Source organism: Zophobas morio, unplaced genomic scaffold (genome assembly GCF_036711695.1).
Source record: "Zophobas morio isolate AGI-343-1 ecotype UQ-CSIRO unplaced genomic scaffold, CSIRO_AGI_Zmor_V1 ptg000031l, whole genome shotgun sequence".
In the NCBI taxonomy this organism is placed as follows: domain Eukaryota; kingdom Metazoa; phylum Arthropoda; class Insecta; order Coleoptera; family Tenebrionidae; genus Zophobas; species Zophobas morio.
In genome coordinates, this window is record NW_026972136.1 from 6,393,159 (window position 1) to 6,415,741 (window position 22,583).

Consider the following 22,583-nt stretch of genomic DNA (forward strand, 5'->3'; position numbering starts at 1 on the left):
CATAAGGAACGCATTTGAATAACAGATTTTAAAATTAGTCCGACGGGATTTCAGCGACGTATTTATTTATTTATCGCGAAGGAGAAGTTCGCACATCGATCATAGAGGGAAAGTCGCCAAAACAGGGGCGATTTTCTTTTAAAAACGTTATTGCGTCTAAGCCGGCGATACTCGAGTAAAAATGGTAATGCGAGAGAATGTCGATTTTTATTATATCAAATCCAATATTAAAAAACGGTATTTTTGGGAATTTTGTTATTTCCCAGGCGTCAGCTCCGGCAGTGTTCGCCGCCATCGCAGCTGATGTTTTAAATTTACTTAGAAAAATTGCCACCGACTCGATTCAGGACACTTGTTGATCAATAATACGTTATTGATAAATAATAAAATAAGTAGGACAGTCGGAACGAAACGGAAATTAGTTTTGAGATACATTACCGAGCAATATGTTGTTAACATACAAAACAAAACGTTTACCAACCCCACTTTCAAGGGAAGCTATAAGCTATAAGCTAAATTACATTTTTGTGGGGCTTCTTCTGCCAATTAAAAAACAAGCGTTTAATGAGGGATTTTCAAACGAAACACGCCTCGCGGTGCGGAAAAACTGCACTTAGGTTTTATTCTGGAGAGGAAACCCTCCTCGAAAAAGTTCCGCAGAAATCGCACTAAAAGTAGCTCTAATGGGTGAGGCGTGGTGCTTGAAATTTAGCGCAAGAAGCGGACCTTTATCTAAGGACAATATTATTTTTCTGGATGAAAAATTTTCACACACTTTTAAATCGACTCCGGAACGTAACGAATTCGCTCGATATCCCCACGTTCCCTGATTTTTCCTTGTTTATACCTGTAGCTGCAGGTATTTGCTTAATTTTACATTGCAGAGCAGACCCTCATCATATTTTACTGTTTACTTCGTGATTGTGCGCTTATTCGGAACGCTCTTCGCGAGGTATCTAAAATTCAAGTTTCCACGTATTAGATATACCGTGTTGATTTTCTTAATAGGTATTTGTTCAGAGCGGCTGCTAAATCAGACGGAGAGAAACACTAATCGCAAAAACGGTTACAAACTTCTCTATACAGGGTGAAGAAAAATTTTAATTAAAATCAGCTCGGTCTGTTTTCTTTGTGTCGTCACTCTGTGTTTGCTTTCGTGCGTGTCGATGTGCGTTCGTGCCTTTTTTTAATACGCACGAATATTCTAAACGCGGATTTTTTTGAAGAAAATATGCATACTGGATTTTTAAAATTCTTTTTGCATATAAAGCGAAGTATCGGGAAATGAGAGTCAAGGAAAAAGGGTTTGTGTTGTATGTTTGCCAGTACTTTGGTAAATCTTGTTACATGTTATTAAAATTTACACCCCACTTATCTTCAGTTGTTAAGCGATTACAATTTATAATGCATACATGCACATTTCAGGGCATTAATTATTGGAAATAGAACAAAAGCACAAGCACGGACCGGCTGGACGCTCTGAAATAATGTATTTTCGCTGAACAGGAACGGGAAATTGATCATTCATACAGGGAAACATTTATTTTTTGTTTCGTTTCAGTTTAACGACATTGTCGTACAAATAAACATTTATTTTGTGTATTACGACCTTCTTTATGATAATTAAATTTTTAAGAAATGTGTTCGTTTAAAGGACTATTATTTCTAATGAAACTATGACCTCGTTTATCTTGACGAGCAGGCCAAAAAATTAAGCCGTCATTAATTTTAATAACTCGTTTTCAGATGCGTTTCAGTTTTCTTTTCATAAAAATGGCCTTTTCTGTGTTGTTTGAAGAAACACGGCGGAAAAGGGCACAATGTCGCGGTCCTGAGAAAATTTCCGATAAGAATAACACGCTTTCGAGCGGATTTTGTCGACGTTAATTTTTTATACGAAAATGCTGGAAATGCCGGAATAAATATGATTTAAAAAAATTGTTGCGAGGGGTTTTAGGAAACGTGCGCATTCAGTAGAAGGTTTTTTTTAAATCGACATCGAAGTAAAAAAATTAAGTAGGCAGAAATTTCATGTTCGGCTAATATAATTTTTTTTCGAGAATGAACTTTCAGAATTTTTTGTTGTTTGAAGAAGAATGGGAAAAATGGACGCACTGTGCAGATTTTGTGGAAATTTCTGATCAGTGTGATAATAGATTTTTGAATAGATTTAACGCAATACAACTTTTGGGTAAAATGGTGGATGCGCCGGGATAATAAAATTTTTAAATTTTTTGTTTTAGCAGTTTTTAAAAGATTTAAATTTCATTTAAAGAAAAACAGACAAAATGGACATATTGTCGTGATTATCAGAAAATTTCCACTAAGTGCAACACATTTTTAGATCGATTTATCAACTTTTTGTATTTTAGATAAAAATGGGGGATGCGCCGGGATAGTTAATTTCAAAATATTTATTTTAGACAAAAATCAAGCGATGAATTTCACCGATTTTTTATTATTATTTTTTTTTAATAAAAATTCGAATCGATTTTGTGGAATACAATTTGCTGAAGTCAACAAAATTAAAATTTCCAACAAAAAAATTTCCGGAATTTTTACGGAACTTATCCATATGATTTAGAAAAAAGTATGACTCTTTTTGTTTGTCTTCACGTTTAGTTCGAAAAACTAAGTAGTCATAAATTTCAACGACTCATTTAAAAACAAATTTCAGCAATTTCAGCCTTTTTTCGTAAAAATCTATTTTCTGTCATTTAAAAGAAAGCAGAGAAAGTATTTGCAAGAATAAAATGAACAATATTAGAGGAGTCACTAGAATGAAGAGGTTAAACTTAGCCCCGCCCACCCACCCGTTCCCTCTCATTTTTTCTTTTGAATTAAGGAAAAAATCTTAAAGTAAATAGTATAACAAAAAAATCGTGATTGGTCTTTTTTTTCTTTTTTAATAGCCCCAATACCATTCTACAGAAGAATATATAATTAACCCCGCCCACCCACCACGCCTCCAATTCAGTGATTCATTTAATCTAATTTGAATGAAAGTGGATTCCATACTGAACAGAAGTAAAATTAGTCCTTAGAATGAAAAGAGTATCGGTGGGTGGGAGGATTTAAAAGTACTTGCTATGATAAGGCTGATTTTGGCAAATGACATACCCTCCGGAAAAATAGAGGGCGGGTGGGCGGGGCTAGTACTTGCTAAGATATATGATTGTTTAACATTAATAAACCACTAGGGCAATCAAGATTATTTCAAACTTTTTCAAAATTACTTATCAGGAGCCCCTAAAATCTTTTCAAACCCTGTCACAAAACACCGGAAGCCCAAAGTGATATTTATACATTTTATAAATGGGTATATATTATTCAGAGAAATGCAAAATGTAATTTACAGTAAAATACATCTCAAAGTCGTTAAAATAATATTTGAAGAGCTTATGTATCATGGTTTCCTAACAAATTCTGTGCTAAACTCGTTTTAGATTTTAAGTTCCTACTGGGTTAAAATTGTCTTTATGAGGACGAACCTGGTATAATAATCCCAACAGGTCAAATAAACAATTCGTACATAAAAACAAAACAATACTTTTTTCCTAAGAATCTTTAAAACTCTTTAAAACGCAAAATACTAAGAGCCCCCGAGATCTTTTTAAACATTTTCAAAAACAAAACGCAAGAAGCCCCAAAAATTAATTCATTTTTTGCAAACAAATTAATTGCGCCCAAGATTTCACGTTCTTAAAACAAACACACACACTAGGAGATCCAAAGATTCTATCAAACTGTCTTTAAAAAAGGGAACGGCCAAGATCTTTAGAAGTTCTTTCAAATATTCTTTAAAAATAGACACTAGAGATCCCTAAGATTCCCTCAAACTCTTTCATAAGACGAAACACCAGGAGCTCTCAAGATATTTTCAAATTCTTTCAAAAACAAAACGTTAAAGGACCTCGAAGATTGTTTCACTAAAAAACACTAGGGAATCCCACCATTTTTTCAAGCTTTATCAGAAGCAAAACACCAGGGTCCCCCAAGATCTTTTGCAATACTTTCAAAAACAAAGCTTTGGGGATCCCCGAGATTATTTCAAATTATTTAAAAAACAGATTATCTCCCATTAAAAAACAAAAAATCAAGAATCTTTCACTGGTTTAAAAAGAAAATACGAGTTTAAAATAAAATTGCCACATTCTCTTAAAACAAAAAAGGAGCCTCCAAGATATTTCGAAACTCCTTGAAAAATAAAACACAATAAGTCTCAAAAACATAATCTTAAAAAAAACATCCAAGGAGCCTCTAAAATTCTTTCACACTCTTGCAAAAACAAAACGCCAGGAGCCCTCAAGTTTATTTTTAATTTTTTTTTTCGTGGTTTTGAGAAAATTTTCGAGAAGTTAACATGTTTTGGAATAGATTTGTAGTTTAGACAAAAATGGTGGATGCGTCGGGATACTTAAAATTGATTTATTTTTTATTTTAGGAATTTTTAACAAATTCATAGATCTATTTGAGTGCTTTTGAAGAAAAAAATGAGCCTTTTTATTTATCTTGACATCTAAGTCAAAAAATTAAGCCACCACATATTTAGATGTTTTATTTTCAAAGAATTTCATCAACTCTATTATTGTTATTTATTATTATTTTCTCTGTTATTTAAAGAAATACATCAAAATAGTCACAGCACCGTGATATTGAGAGAATTTCAGTTAAAAACGCCACTTTCGATTCGATTTTGCGGATTATAATTTTTTATAAAAAAATGTTGAAGACGACGGAATAATTAAAATTTCCAAAAAAATTATTTAAAAAATTCTTAAACGTATACATCTAATTGGATGATTCACAAAAAAGGATCACCTGCTTCAGTTTTCTTTTCATTAAATGGGTTTTTCTGTGTTATTTGAAGAAGCACTGCGGAAAAGGGTAAAATGTCGTGTTTCTGAGAAAATTTCCGATAAGAATGAGAGGCTTTCGAGCGGATTTTGTCGATGTTAATTTTTTATACGAAAATGCTGGAAATGGCGGAATGAATATAACTAAAAAAAATTATTGCGAGAGTTTTTAAGAAACGTACGCATTTTTTGTTTATCTCGACATCTAAATAAAAACATTAAGTAGGCAGAAATTTCATGTTCGGCAAATATAATTCTTTTTGCAAGAATGAACTTTCAGAATTTTTTTGCTGTTTGAAGAAAAACCGGAAAAATGGAGACTATAGAGATTGTGTGCAGATTTATGATCAGTGTAATATATTTTTAAATCGATTTTACACACTTCAATTTTTGGATAAAATCGTGTATTCGGGGGGATAATAAAAACTTTAATTTTTTTTAGTAATTTTTAAGAAATTTAAATTTCATTTAAAGAAAAACATAGAAAATGGACACATTGTCGTGATTATCAGAAAATTTCCAGTAACTGTGACACATTTTTAAATCAATTTATCCACTTTTATTAGATAATGTGGATGCGCCGGGGATAGTTAAATTTCAAAATTTTTGTTTTAGAAATTTTTAAAAAATTTATGTATGTAATCGAATCCTTCAAAAGAAATGATGAACTATTTTATTTATCTCGGCATCCAAGACAAAAATCAAGCGATCGAATCCAATTTGGGGAATATAATTTTTTGTATACGTATTTAATTAAAATTGCTGAAGTCGACAAAATTAAAATTTCCAACAAAAAACATTTCCAGAATTCTTACGGAACTTATCCATATAATCGAATGATTTAGAAAAAAGTATGACTCTTTTTATTTATCTTGATGTTTAGATCGAAAAACTAAATGCTCATACAATTCAATGACTCATTTAAAAAAGAATTTCAGCAATTTCAGCGGTTTTTTTTTCTAAAAATGTATTTTCTGTCATTTAAAGAAGAGCAGAGAACGTACTTGCAGGAATAAACTGAACAATATTAAGAGTAGTCACTAGAATGAAGAGGTTAAACTTAGCCCCGCCCACCCACCCGTTCGGTCGAACGGTTAAGATCTTTAGAAATTCTTTCAAACATTCTTTGAAAATAGACATTAGAGGTCACAAGATCTAAAACAAAAAAAGAAGGCTCCAAAATATTTCAAAACCCCTTCAAAAATAAAACAGAAGAAGCCTAAAAGTCATAATCTTAAAAAAACACCCTACGGGCCTTGAAATTGTTTTACATTACATACAAGATCATTTTCAATTTTTTTTCGTGGTTTTGAGAAAATTTTCGAGAAGTTAACATATTTTGGAATAAATTTTATATTTATAGTTTAGACAAAAATGCTCCGGGATACTTAAAATTATTTTTTTTATTCTAGGAATCTTTAACAAATTTATAGACCTATTCGATTGCTTTGGAAGAAATAATGAGTCTTTTTGACATCTAAGTCAAAAAATTAAGCGACCACATATTTAAATGTTTTATTTTCAAACGAATTTCACCGACTGTCTTATTATTTATTGTTATTATTTTCTCTGTTATTTAAAGAAATACTTCGAAGTTGTCACAGTAAATCAGAGAAAATTTCAGATAAAAATTCCACTTTTGAATCGATTTTGCGGATTATAATTTTTTATAGAAAAATTTCGAAGGAAGATGTCGGAATAATTAAAATCTCCAAAAAAATTATTTCAAAAATTCTTTAGAAACGTATACATCTAATTGAATGATTCACAAAAAAGGATTAGCTTCTTTATTTATCTTGACGATTAGATCGAAAAATAAAACAGTCATAAATTTCACTGACACATTTTCAAACGAATTTCAGAATTTTTTTTTTTCGTAAAAATGTATTTTCTCTCATTTAAATTAAAGCAGAGAAAATGGGCACATCGTCGTGGGTTTGAGAAAATTTTTGATATATTTTGGAATAAATTTTGTAATTTTTTGTGTTTTAGACAAAAATGGTGGATGCGCCGGGATACTTGAATTTATTTTTTTTAATCTTTGGAATTTTTAACAAATTTACAATTTATTCCAGCCTTTTTATTTATCTTGACATCTAAGCCAAGAAATTAAAGGACCATGTTTTTAGATATCTTATTTTCAAACGAATTTCACCAACTATCTTATTATTTATTGTTATTATTTTCTCTGTTATTTAAAGAAATACACTAAAGTTGTCACAATAAATCAAAGAAAATTTCAGATAAACATTCCACTTTTGAATCGATTTTGCGGATTATAATGTTTTATAGAAAAATTTCGAAGATGCCGGAATAATTAAAATCTCCAAAAAAATTATTTCAAAAATTCTTAAAAAACGAATACATCCAATTGAATGATTCACAAAAAAAGATGACCTTCTTTATTTATCTTGACGATTAAATCGAAAAATAAAACAGTCGTAAAATTCACTGACACATTTTCAAACGAACTTCAGAAATTTTATCTTTTTTTCGTAAAAATGTATTTTCTCTCATTTAAATTAAAAAAGAGGAAATGGGCACATTGTCGTGGATTTGAGAAAATTTTTGATATATTTTAGAATAAATTTTGTAAATTTTTGTATTTTAGAGAAAAATGGTGGATGCGCCAGGATACTTAAACTTATTTTTTTCAATCTTAGGAATTTTTAACAAATTCACAATTTATTCCAGCCGTTTTATTTATCTTCACATCTAAGCAAAGCAATTATAGGGCCATATATTTAGATATCTTATTTTCAAACGAATTTCACAAACTATCTTATTATTTATTGTTATTATTTTCTCTGTTATTTAAAGAAATACACCGAAGTGGTCAGAATAAATCAGAGAAAATTTCAGATAAACATTCCATTTTTGAATCGATTTTGCAGATTATAATTTTTTATAGAAAAATTTCGAAGGTGCCGGAATAATTAAAACCTCCAAAAAAATTATTTCAAAAATTCTTTGGAAATGTATACATCTAATTGAATGATTCACAAAAAAGGATGACCTTCTTTATTTATCTTGACGATTAAATCGAAAAATAAAGCAGTCGTAAATTTCACTGACACATTTTCAAACGAATTTCAGAAATTTAATTTTTTTCGTAAAAATGTATTTTATCTCATTTAAATTAAAGCAGAGAAATTGGGCACATTATCGTGGGTTTGAGAAAATTTTTCATTTATTTTGGAATAAATTTTATAAATTTTTGTATTTTAGACAAAATGGTGGATGCGCCGAGATACTTAAATTATTTTTTTTTAATTTTAGGAATTTTTAACAAATTTATGGATCTGTTCCAGTGGTTTGAAAGAAATATTGAAGCTTATTATTTACCTTGACATCTAAGCCAAAAAAATAAAAGACCATACATTTAGATATCTTATTTTCAAACGAATTTCACCAACTATATTATTATTATTATTTATAATTATTATTTTCTTTGTTACTTAAAAAAAGTACAACGAAATGGTCACAGTAACGTGATATTAAGAAAATTTCAGATAAAAATGCCACTTTCGAATCGTTGTAATTTTTTGTAGAAAAATGTTGAAGACGCCTGAATAATTAAAATTTTCAAAAAAAATATTTCAAAAATTCTTAGAAAATATATACATCTAATTGATTCATAATAGAGTTTGACATTTTTTATTTATCTTGACGTTTAGATCGAAAAATTAAGCAGTTATAAATTTCAACGGCACATTTTCGAACGAATTTCAGCAATTTCAACTGTTTTTTTGTAAATATGTATTTTCTGAAAACAGAGAAACTGGACACATTGTCATGGTTTTGAAAAAAAAAATTCGATAAGTTTACAAATTTTGGAATAAATTTTATAATTGTTTGTATTTAAACAAAAATGGTGGATGCGCCGGGATACTTAAAACATTTTTTTTTATTTTAGTAATTTTTGACAAATTTATAGGTCTATTCGAGTACTTTGGAAGAAATAATGAACCTTTTTATTGACCTTGACATCTAAGCCAAAAAATCATGCGACCACATATTTATTTAGATGTTTTATTTACAAACGCATTTCACCAAATATGTATATTTTTATTATTTATTGTTATTATTATTTTCTCGTCTGTAATTTACAGAAATACATCGAAATGGTCACAGTGCCGTCATATTGAGAAAATTTCAGGTAAAAATGCCACTTTTGAAGTGATTTCGCGGATTATAATTTTTTATAGAAAAAATTCGAAGATGCCGGAATAATTAAAATCTCCAAAAAAATTATTTCAAAAATTGTTAAGAAACGTATACATCTAATTGAATGATTCACAGAAAAGGATGACCTTTTTTATTTATTTTGACGTTTAATCGGAAAATTAAGCAGTCATAAATTTCAATTACACATTTTCAAACGAATTTCAGCAATTTCAGCTTTTTTCGTAAAATATATTTTTTGTCATTGAAAGAAAAACATAGAAGATGTTGTCGTGGTTTTGAGAAAATTTTCAATGAGTTAACATATTTTGGAATACATGTTATAACTTTTGTATATATTTTAGACCAAAATGGTGTTACTTAACCTTTATTTTTGTTATTTTTATTATTTTAAAAATTTTTAAGAAATTTATAGATCTATTCGAGTCCTTTGGAAGAAATAATGAGGCTTTTATTTATCTAGACATTTAAGCCAACAGACTAAGTGACCACATATTTAGATCTTTTATTTTTAAACGAATTTCACCGACTATGTTATTATTATTATTATTATTATTTATTATTAATATTTTCTCTGCATTTAAAGAAATACTTCGAAGTGGTCACAGTTTTGTTATATTGAGAAAATTTCAGATACAAATGCCATTTTCGATTCGATTTTGGCGATTATAATCTGTTATAGAAAAATTTTGAAAACGCTGGAATAATTAAATTTTCCAAAAATTCTTAAGAAGCGCATACATCTACTGGAATGATTCACAAAAAAGTATGCCCTTTATCTATCTTGACGTTTAGATCGAAAAATTAAGCACTCATAAATTTCAGTGACACATTTTCAAACGAAATTCAACAAATTCAACTTTTTTTGTAAAAATGTATTTTCTGTCCTTTTACGAAAAACAGAGAAAATGGGCACACTGTCATTAGTTTTGAGGAGATTTTCAATGAGTTAACATATTTTGGAATAAATTTTATCACTTCTTTTTTTTATTTTAGAATGTTTAACAAATTTATAGATCTATTCGAGTGCTAAAAGATTAAAAGATAAAAATGCCATTTTCGAATCGATTTTCCGCATTATAATTTTTTATACAAAAATATTGAAGACACCGGAATAATTAAAATTTCCAAAAAAATTATTTCAAGAATTTTCAAGACACATACATCTAATTGAATGATTGACAAAAAGTATGACCTTTGTTTATCTTGACGTTTAAATCGATAATTTCAGACGAATTTCAGCAACAAATTTTTGGTAAAAATGTACATTTTGTCATTTAAAAGAAAATATTCACTTAATCGAGATTATGAGAAAATTTTCGGTAAGTGTAACATTTCGAAATCGATTTTGTAACCTTTTGGCTTTTGGATGAAAATTATGGATACGCCGGGATAATTAATTTGAAAACAAATTTTATTTTCGTAATTTTTGAGAAATTTATAGATTTAATCGAATGCTTCAGAAGAAATTATGAGTTTTTTATTTATTTTGACCTCTAATACGTACAAAAATTAACCGCTAATCTCTCTAGATAGTTTATTTTCAATTGAATTTACGTTTTCCTATTATTTAAAGAAATACTTTGAAATGGTCACAGTTCAGTCACATATTAAGAAAATTTCAGGTTCAGATAACCCTTTTGACTTTAATTTTAATTTTTATGTAAAAATGCTGAAGACATCAGAATAATTCAAAATTCAAAAAAGTGTATTTCAAGAATTTTCAAAAAGCTTATACAATCAAGCAAAAAATTCACAAAAAAATGTTGGCCTTCTTTATTTATTGTGATGTTTGGACGAAAAACTATGCAGTCATAAATTTTTATTAACATGATTTCAGACGAATTTCAGCAACTTTTTTTGCATTTATTTTTTTTTATCATTTATAGAAAAACCGAAAAAATAGGCACACTGTCGTGGTTTCGAGAAAATTTCGACCAAGTGTAACAAAATTTTGAGTGGATTTTGCATAATTAGATTTTTTAGATAAAAGTGGTGGATGCGCCGCGATAATTAAAATTTCAAAAAAATGTATTTTTTGGTTTTTTAAGATACTTATACATCTAATCGAACGTTTCAACAGAAATAATAACTCGTATTCAAAGAAAAACATCGAAAAACAGTCACGCTGCTGTGATCTTGAAAAAAAGTAAAATAGTTTTGAAAAGATTTTGCAGGCTTAAATTTTAATATTAAAATTTTGAAGATACGGAAGAAATTAAATTTTCAAGAAAATTGATATCAACATTTTTTAAGAAACTTATAGATTTAATCGAATGGTTCAGAAAAAAGTATGAACATGTTTATTGATCTTGACGTTTAGAGCAAAAAATGAAGCAGTCATAAATTTCAGCGGCTCATTTTCAGATGCATTTAATCAATCTTTTTTTCCCCAAAAAGTTTACTTTTCTCTGTTATTTGAAGTTGTAATCCTGAGAAAATTTCCGGTAAGAATACCACAATTTTGAACCGTCTGTAAAGCTTTTATATTTCGATTAAAAAATGGTGGAGGCGCCGGAATAAAATAAAAAATTTCAAAACAAAAATCCACACATTTCCGTGCTTCAATCACCCACTGATCTCTCAAAATTTGAAAATAAAAAACCCCCATAAACCCTAAAATAACAATTTTCTAAAAAGCCCCGTCCCCTCTTTTAAAATAACTAATAAAACTGTATCCCCACAAAAAAAAATTATAAGGTCATAACTCTGACGCCATCGCGCAAAAACTTTCAAACTCGCTCCTAGAATAGCGCCCTCTGTAAGAACTAAATTGACCTGTTCGGGCGTTTTTATCAAATCACTCCTGAATTTTTTATCGAATTTATTCCAGCTTCCGGACACTGTAGTTTTTCCCGTACATAAATACATACACCAAATTGATGCAACGCCACCGAATAAAATTCCAATTTGTCTCGTGATTTCGCGGGATCTAAGATTTATTTCAAATCGAACGGCTGCTTCAGAATTTTAAAAAAGAGCGATTTTTTCAAACGCGTGCGCTGCGTGCAAAATCGCAGAAAACTTCTCTTATTAAGTGTTATTTATTCTTAATCACGAACTTGTATTAAACTTATACAGCGAAACATAAATATTGCATGTAGATTAGCCAAGTTAATTTATATACTAAATAAGCGGCGATTTTAATTTCATTCTTTTGCTATGCATTAACAAAATATGGAAAAGGGGACGAGAATCGACCCGAAGTGATGCCAATCCGACCCTCTGGAACCCTGGCAGAAGTTTTTATGACTGTTTTTTTAATATCTGCAAGGATGCCTTCCAGTACAAAGGAGAATCAAATTACTAGACAAAACAAAAAATCAATCCTTGGCTCCAATTTACAAAACAAACTTTTTGGATAAATTATTTATACATTTTTTTATTAAGCTCCAATTTTCAAGACAATTGAGGCTACGTTTTTAGCGCAAATTATTATTACGATGATTTTGCTTCGCAAAGTCTTTGTGGAAATAATTTTCGAAACATTAAGTTCAATAGCAGGAAACCATTCGGAAAACAAATGCGTGGGAAGGAACGATGTGGAGGACACCCCATTTGAAGAAAAAATACGTGGCATTACAGAATTTAGTTAAATAGTTGATACATTTCCAGCTACAATCTTATTAACGAAAACAACGATAATTAAAATGCACAAAAACTTCAGAACCATAGCAATTAATTTACTTCCGAAATAAAGCTCCCTTTTATTATCTTTAGCGTCGAGACATATAATGAATTTTATGGAGTACTTTGACACCGTTCTGTACTTGGTTTTATTTACTTTTCTGTTTGGGGATGTTGTTGACACGGAGTGCAAATGAAAAACCGTACGTAATTAACAGATTTCAATATCACAAAGTCAACAAGTAACATTCATAAAGGTCGCGATACATAAACATACAAAAAAGTTGTTTATGTTAAATCCTGCTTGAAATACAGTTAGAATGAATAACTTGTCACAAATTTCCAAATCGATTTGTAATGTATAGCAGACGTAAGCGTTTATGGGGTATTTGAATAATTGATTCCCACTATTGACAAGTTGACTCTAACTGAATCAGAAACTTTTTTATTGGCTACAAGTTGTTGCAATTCTTTACGACTTATCACGTTTTCGGGAAATTTGAAAATTTTATTTGTCGTAAACCGAACAACTATTTAGTTGGTTTAATTATCGCAAACAACCATTGCAAAATCATTTGCTTTTTACAACTAAAATGGAACAAAGTTCCTAACAAACTTTTAACGGGCGTGTAATGTGCAAGCAGCGTCACATAACTTTGTCAGTTAAAAAATTTACAACTTCGCTACAAAAACTCCTAGTGCAGAGGACTTTCAACAAAAATTAATTTCAAGTCTTGTCTTAACTTCTCCGCATTGCAAAGTTACACTTCTCGGTGATAAGAGGACTTCGCTTAACACGCTTTTCCGGCAATTTCAAAGCTGTTAAAGCTAATGATTGTCAGAGGGAATCGCGATAGCATAAATAATGCAACAGTAACACGTAACACGTCGGAAAATATTGTAAAAGTCAAGGCAGCATAGTTGAGCATTTGTTGCGATAATTCACCCCGCGACTATTTTTGCCTTTCGTATTGTTATTTCCATAAATATTTAACCAACTTTATGACGTACTTAACTGCCACTCTGTTCTATTTCTGTTCATGAACACAGTTGGCACAGGGTGTTTTTATTGAAAGCGGAGGAAGCTTCTTTCATCAAAATATTTTAATGTGGTGAAATGAGTATTCATAAAAATCCTGAATACAGAGTAAATAAAATTACGAAAAATGTTCTTTATTTAATATTCTCTTTGAAGCGGCCGTGACGGGAATTGACTTTCCCACGGATCGACTAAATCGATTTGTAACATGTGGCAGACGTAAGCGATTATGGGCTGTTTGAATATTTAATTCGCACTATTGATAAGCTGACTCGTCGCTGAATAAAATATTTTTTAAAGGCGGAATCGCCGCAATAAAAGTTTAAACAGCCAAGCTCTTGCGAAACTAAGTTTGTAGTGGTACGGTTTTGTTATACATATTTGGTCTGGCGCGGAGTGCGCGAAAATCGGGTGAACGGTAAAACAATTGCACCGAAAGTAAGGCGAATTAAACCAGAATTTGTTGGACTGTATCCAGGGACGAGGAAAATTCTATCGAGATGAACTTCGACCGATTTTTTATTTTTGGTTTTAGAGCATTAAGAATGTGAAAATTCACGTTGACGAAATTTAGCAATTTTCAAGTTATTTAAAAAATTCCTCGCCAACAAATCCGGCTTCTTTTATACTTATACTATAAAACGTTGTATTGTGATGTACTATAAAACGTTGTATTGTGATGTTGCTTCTTTTTTGAAAAATATTCGTAAACCACGAGTATGTTATTTTGTGAAATTTAAACAACTATTAAAAATTCTGCGGTCATGTGTTCAAATTACATTTTTTGCGACGACGTTATTAATTTTGAGTGGATCAGTCTATTAATTTTAGCTGATAAAGTGGATTCATAAACCACACATACAAGAGTATGTTATTTTTTATAGAATTTAATTCCCGTTTATTAAAAAAATCTTATCCTTGAAAATTAATTGAAACATATAGGATTTCCAAGGGTATTTTATTTGGACATAATAAACGATTAACATTCTTCATGATTATTATTTCCTGTCTCCTACTTCTTGCGTTTCATTGACTACCATAGTTACTAAGGTTGACAACCACGATTTTCACATAAACGTCATGTAAATGTCAGTTATATAAAGTTTGAAAATAAACATTTTTTTTATGTTGTTTATTAGTTTCGTACCAGAAAAATTTATTCACTAGTACTTGCCCTGATAAGACTGAACAATATTATGAATAGTCACTGGAATGAAGAGGGGGTGGGTGGGCGGAGCTACTGTTTGCTTATAAGATTCTTCAGAAAAAATTTAAACTCCGCTCCGCCCACCTTTTTTCTATTTTGACGAGAAGTAGAATCTAAGACTTAAAACAAAGTAAAAAATGGCCCCGCCCACCCACCCCTATTCTGTTTTGATCATTCATTCTTATTGGCACTGAAGAATGCAAGTCGGACTTTTTTTTATTGATAAATACTAGAATCTAGGTTTACATTTTTTTAATACAATTTAATTTTTACTAAATTGTTCCAGTTTTTGGATTTTGCAATTTCACGAATTTACAATTTTTAATTTTTCAATTTTTTATTTCTTCCATTCTTCGATTTGCAGTTTTTCATTTTTTTGTTAGTACTTGCTCAGATAAGACTGATTTTGGCAAATGACATATCCCCTAAGAAAATAGAGGGTGGGTGGGCGGGGCTAGTACTTGCTAAGATGAGACTAATTTTGGCAAATGACATACTCTCTAAGAAAATAGAGGGCGGTTGGGTGGGGCTACCAGTTGCTAAGGTAAGACTTAATTTTCACTAAATTGTTCCAATTTTTAGATTTTGCAATTTCACGAGTTTTCAATTTTTAGTTTTTCAATCTTTCATTTCTTCGATTTTTCGATTTGCAGTTTTTCAGTTTTTCATTTTTTTGTTAGAACTTGCTAAGATAAGACTGATTTTGGCAAATGACATATCTTCTAAGAAAGTAGAGGGCGGATGGGCGGGCCTAATACTTACTAAGATGAGACTAATTTGGCAAATCACAGACTTTCTAAGAAAATAGAGGGCGGGTGGGCGGGCCTAGTACTTGCTAAGATAAAACTGAACAATATTAAGAGTAGTTATTGAATGACGAGGTGTGGGTGGGCGGGGCTACTGCTTGCTTATAAGACTTTTTAGTAAAACGCTAAACTCAGCCCCGCCCACCTCTTTTCTCTGTTTCACTGACTTGTTTTATTTACCGTAAAATGGAAAGTGAATTCTATGTTGACAAGCTGTAGAATCTAAGATTTAAAACAAAGTAAAAATTGGCCCCGCCCACCCACCCCTGGTCCGTTTTGATCATTCATTCTTATTGAATAATAATAGAATCTAGGATTATATTTTTTAATATAATTTAATTTCCACTAAATTGTTCCAATTTTTAGATTTTGCAATTTCACAAGTTTTCAATTTTTACTTTTTCAATCTTTTATTTCTTCCATTTTTCGATTTGCAGTTTTTCAGTTTTTCATTTTTTTGTTAGAACTTGCTAAGATAAGACTGATTTTGGCAAATGACATATCTTCTAAGACAGTAGAGGGCGGGTGGGCGGGCCTATTACTTGCTAAGAAGAGACTAATTTTGGCAAATCGCAGACTTTCTAAGAAAATAGAGGGCGGGTGGGTGGGGCTACCACTTGCTAAGTTAAGACTGAACAATATTAGGAGTAGTCATTGAATGGCGAGGGGTGGGTGGGCGGGGCTACTGCTTACTTATAAGACTTTTTAGTAAAAAGCTAAACTCAGCCCCGCCCACTTCTTTTCTCTGTTTCACTGACTTATTTTATTTACTGTAAAATGGTAATCTTAATATATATAAATCTCGTGTCACAATGTTGGTCCTCAATGGACTCCTAAACCACTTAACCGATTATAATAAAATTCGCACACCATGTGCAGTTCGATCCAACTTGAGAGATAGGATAGTTTAAATCTCAAATTATAGTCGCAATTTTAATTTATTGCTAATTATTTGTCTGCTATTATTTGACAGTCACAATTATCTGTTAACTCCAAATGATTCTAACAGATGTCGATACCTTTCGACTGGGTTTCTAATATTTAAACGATTAAATTATTATTGTCAGTCAAATGCCACCGAAAAAATCTAACCTCAACAACGCGAGCAGCAAAGGGTCACGACGCAAACGTGTTGAAAGAGCTCAGCAATTACCAGAACAAATCGAAACAGGGCGGTTGAATAAATCGTTTAATTTATTAATTTAGCTAAAATATGCTGTATAAACAGTTCTGGAACATTTAATAATTTTTGGTGATGACGTCATCGACCTTTTGAAGGGAAAGACTAGCTAAATTTTAATGAATAACGAAATGAATGTCTGCAAAATTATGTTGTGCAAAATTTATTTATTTACTTATTTTAAGTATAGTAATTTTCTAACAGAAAAATTAAATTACTTGTTTTTGAGTGTATTAACAAAATTAATTCGCTTAATTTAATTACGAAATCAATGTCTGCAAAATTTTCTTGTACAAAATTTATTTATTTATTTTAAACAGAGCAATTTTCATAGCAGAAAAAGTAAATTACTCGTTTTCCACTGAATTAACTACTTAATTCGCTTAATTTACTAATTTAGTTGAGACATACTGTACACGCAGTTGTGGAAAATAAGACATATATTTTAGTACTTCCTTGGGTTACGCTCGGGAACTAAAGTAATATATATAAAAGTTTATAAAACTAGAGACACCGAAATTCCTTCGTCTCTGACGTACAGCCAGTCCCCATATAAATGTAGAATCGTATTTTTAATGTTTTTTATTTTAAAATTAATTGATGCACATGGAATTGTGTGTCTGGGATTAATAAACAAAATGGTTTAAGTGTTCATTATTATTTTCGTGACAAAAAAATTAAATTGTTCGTTTTTGACTGTATTAACAAATTAATTCGCTTAATTTATTAATTTATTTGAGACATACTGTATAAACAGTTCTGGAAAATAAAATGATTTTTGGTGATGACGTTATCGACTTTTTGGAGGGGACGAGTAGCTAAATTTTAATCAATTACGAAATCAATGTTTGCAAATTTTTTTTGTATAAAATTTATTTATTCACTTCTTTTAAGTAGAGTAATTTTCCTAACAGAAAAATTAAATCACTCGTTTTTGCCTGAATTAACAAAATAATCACTTAAATTATACATTTAGTTGAGACATATCATATATCAGTAGTTCTGGAAAATAAAATATTTTTGGGGATGATGTCATCGAATTTTTGGAGGGAGAGACTAGCTTAATTATAATTAATTACGAAATCAATGTTTGCAAAATTCTCTTGTACAAAATTTATTTATGTATTTTAAGTAGAGCAATTTTCGTAAGAGAAAAAGTAAATTACTCGTTTTTGACTTAATTAACAAATTAATTCGCTTAATTTATTAATTTAGTTGCGACATACTGTATGAACAATTCTGGAAAATAATATTATTTTTGGTGATGACGTGATCGACTTTTTGGAGGGGACGAGTAGCTAAATTTTAATGAATTACAAAATCAATGTTTGCAAATTGTTTTGTATAAAATTTATTTATTCACTTATTTTAAGTAGAGTAATTTTCCTAACAGAAAAATTAAATCACTCGTTTTTGCCTGAATTAACAAAATAATCGCTTAAATTATACATTTAGTTGAGACATATCATATATTAGCAGTTTTGGAAAATAAAATATTTTTGGGGATAATGTCATCGAATTTGTGGACGGAGAGACTAGGTTAATTATAATTAATTACGAAATCAATGTTGGCAAAATTTATTTATGTATTTTAAGTGGAGCAATTTTCGTAAGAGAAAATGTAAATTACTCATTTTTGACTTAATTAACAAATTAATTGGCTTAATTTATTGATTTAGTTGAGACATACTGTATAAGCAGTTGTGCAAAACAAAATATTTATTATAGTACTTCGTTGGATTTCACTCGGGAAGTAAAAGTATATAAAACTAGTGACACCGAAATTCCCTCGCCTCTGAAGTACAGTCAGTGCCCACATAAATGTAGCTTCGTATTTTTAATATTTTATATTTTAAAATTAATTGAAGCACATGGAATTTCTAAGCGTATTTTCCGTGAACACGATTTTTGCGATGAAATCATTACAATGTGTCTGGGATTAATAAACAAAATGTTTTAAGTGTTCATTATTATTTTTGTAACAGAAAAACTAAATTACACGTTTTTGTTTGAATTAACAAAATAATCGCTTCAATTATTAATTTAGTTGAGATATACTGTATAAGCGGCATATTTTCGTGGACGACGTCATGGAATTTTGGAGGGGAAGTCTAGCGAAATTCTAATGAATTACGAAATCAATATTTGCAAAATTATCTTGTACAATCACTCGTCTTTGTAACAGAAAAAGTAAATTGCTTGTTTTTGACTGAATTAACAAATTAATTCGCTTAATTTATTAATTTAATTGAGACATACTGTACAAGCATAAATTTTAATGAATTACGAAATCAATGTTTACAAAATTTTCTTACACAAAATGTATTTATTTATTTTAAGTAGAACAGTGATTGACTCGACGTAAAAATGTCCATGTATAATTCATACATATGCGACTGTTTTAAAACACTTCAATAAATTCAAAGTAATCAGTTCCCGAATGAAGGCGGATTCATAAACCACAAGTACAGGAATATGTTATTTCATACAATTCAGACAGCATTTACCATGCAAAATTTGAAGGTGACGTCATTATCTATACGATATTCCTAACAAACACACAAAACTTGAGGACAATCGATTTGGTCGTTTTTATCTATTTAATAAAAATCGACACAGACGACAAGTAGGCGGCAAACAGATTGGAATAGGCGACCTACTTTTGCCTACTCTAGGGAACGTCTCGAAAACATATCTGTCATCTCTTCCTGGCGTCATGAACAAATAATTTGAAAGTGAAACTTAATTTTTTACGTCTAAATAAGTTTTTATTCGTTACCAAAAAATTAAGAATTAAATAGGAAAATTAGTAAAAGTCGCTGAAAGGCAAAAAATCTGCAATTACGAATTTTTAGAGTGCATATTTTTATCGAACTGTCACGGCAACGTCGCAAAATTCCGACAAACCAATCCCCTAAAATCATGCATTATTTGGGCCAGAATCCGCGTTACGGCTGAAGACATCCCCAGTTAAATTACAAATTTACGGTCGAATGATGAGGCTAAATTTGTTTCCAAACGTTGATAGATACAGATTTGACGTTTGACATTTAGTGATAAATGAATTACCAGCCCAATTTCCATAAAATTATGGTTACCCTTAAGCAAACACAAGCAACGAGAATTTTCCCGAACAACCATTTCCAAATGCAACAATTTCAACTTTTAATGTGCAGCAGCGTCACATAACTTGGTTACTTGAAAAATTTACAACTCCTTAGAAAAAGTGCGAGTGCAGAGGGTCTCATCAAAAATTAATTCCCAGCGTCGTCTTAAACTCGACCGCATTGTAAAGTTACAACTCTCAATGATAAAGAACCCCGCTTAGCAAACTTTGTTGAGAAATTTTGAACAAGTCGCGATAATATTTTTGGAACAACGGGAACAATAACATAAATAATGGAAGTTATCTGTGATCGTACATTTGAGAGAGTTTCATAATTTCCTGCGTTAAAAGTGTGAATTTACAAAAGGTGTAAGAAGCAACAATTGATCGTCGTTAATGTGTTTGTAAAAATGTTTGGACTTTTTTTGAGTGTGTCACGGTTGCGTGTTGAAGTGTAGCAACAGTTATACAAAGCGCCGTTTTTGCAGTCTGAGTAGTAAGGTTTTGGGTCATTTTCGAAGCGATGTCTCGTCGGGGCGAAGTTGTGGCGTTAATTACGGTCAGAGACAATATTAATAGCCCCAATAACATGCGCTAATTAATAAATTAGCCCGCTGCCGCTTACAATGAATCAAGTTCGATTTTGTCGACGTAAAAGCGTCGAATTTATGCTCCGTTTGTTTTCCACTCGACCAGCGAAAGCTGATACACTAATCCGCGGCAAAGCTATTCTTCGGACCTCTATGTGTCCTACATTCGCTGCAAGTTACGTAAGAGTGAATGAAGATAAGCGAAAAACTCACAGTATGTGTCCGTGGTGAGTCTGTCGATGGTGTCCTGCTTCAACTTCGAGTTTTTCTTGCCCATGTCGGAGAGTTTCGCTTTGAACTTCGAAGAACAGCGCACGAATTTCTCTCGGTTTCACAGCACTAAGGGGTGACGCGCAAAGTCCCCCTATACGGGGCAAATCGCCGTCACGCTTGCGCCCTCTCACCAGGAAGTCCACTGTCGCACATCCTGCACTTAACTATCTGCAAATGCTGCTGCAGGGATGAACTTGGGGAAAAAACCCTATCGAACGCCTCGGCCGGGCTGCTTTCTGGATCTGGAGGAAAGGGATGGCCGAGGGCGGTGTGGCGGCGAAGAAAGGGCCTTCTTATCGCAGAGATACACGGGGGTGGACCGCAGCGATCAATTCATATTTCACACTTTCGGAGGGTGAGAGTTTAATGTCGTCTTGTTAGATGTGGTGAGGTTGGCAAGGTGGAGGGAATTGCGAAGGGTTGGGTTGATAACCGACAGGGTTTTAATCTTCTTGTCAACGTGACAAAAAAGTGTGCTTATGGAATCAACGCCGTTTCAAAAGCAACAAAGGTTATGGTGCATGGTCACGTCAGAGCGGGATTAATCAGGAAAGTGGTGAAGCTAGGTTTAAAATTCACACACGATGTGCACGACACAGGGAGCTTGAAACGTGAACAACTGTTAAAATGCTACATCGAAAATTTTATCCCGTTGTGCAATAGTAATGAAGGAAGTTGAAAAGGAAAAAATTAAAAATTAAGCTGCACTGTGGGAGCAAATCTAAAAACTCTCAGAGTTTTTGAAGTTAAAATTTATTTATAATTGCTTACATTTTGCTTTTTAAGTAGAATACTCTGTATTTTATTTGTACATCTTACTCTGGTTTTTATTGACTTTATTTCGATGTTTGTGTCTCTTATAAAAATGAAATATCACAGAAACTATCGATTTAGTTTAATTGTAGTTTTTTTTTTTTAAACTGGATAGCTAAAAATTATGAAAAAAATCACTTTATGCACAGCCCTGTAGAGAATCCATCAGGCGATGGGTGTGAAAGGGAGAATAACCCCAAGTCGATACCAAGACAGGTTTTCGAAATATTCAATTGCAAATTCAAATTTTTAAAATATCTCAAAAACCACTGTATGTATGTTGTCGATTTTGGAAAAATGGTAGAGATTTTAGAAAAACTGAGACTGTGAAAAAATTTAAGAAATCAAAATAAATAGAAAAATCGCCTGTACTCGAAATATTCGGTTTCAAAATCATTTTTTTAAATATCTTAAAAATTGCCATACGTAAATCATGTTACCGATTTGGAAAAATGGTAGAAATTTTCTAAAAATTGAATTTGGAAAGACAATTAAGGGATCAAAATAAACACAAAATCTCCTTTACTAAGTTTCAAAAGCGTTCGAGGATACGTGAAAATTTCAAAAGGGGTAGCTATGGAAATATTAAGATTTTTCCTAAGTTGGCCAAACAACCACAAAAAAAAATCATGGAGATAGATTACGACGAGTTGAATCCAAAAAATGTGGCATATTGATGATCTTGGTTCCACAGGTTGGGACTGTCATCGAAAATCCCGGAATTATCATGGAATTTTTGTTAAGGACGTATTTAACGCTATTATGGTAAAACGGGGTGGCCAAAAATTATGAAAAAAATTCGGTTAACGCAGGAATGATGGCTGTATAAGAGAGAATAATCCCAAATCTATACCTTAACGGGTTTTCGAAATATTCGGTTTCAAAATCATTTTTTTAAATA

At 31.2% G+C, this 22,583-nt stretch overlaps 1 protein-coding gene across 1 annotated transcript in view; it reads right to left on the bottom strand.

Moving 5' to 3' along the window:
• Window positions 1–21,117, bottom strand: part of LOC135139194 (frequenin-2) — a 101,979-nt gene extending 80,862 nt beyond the window's left edge. Inside the window, exon 1 of the mRNA XM_064069330.1 lies at window positions 20,810–21,117. Within this exon, the coding sequence (XP_063925400.1) occupies window positions 20,810–20,873 (64 nt within the window). The 5' untranslated portion in view covers window positions 20,874–21,117. The remainder of the gene's footprint in view (window positions 1–20,809) is intronic.
• Between the last annotated feature and the right edge of the window lie 1,466 nt (window positions 21,118–22,583).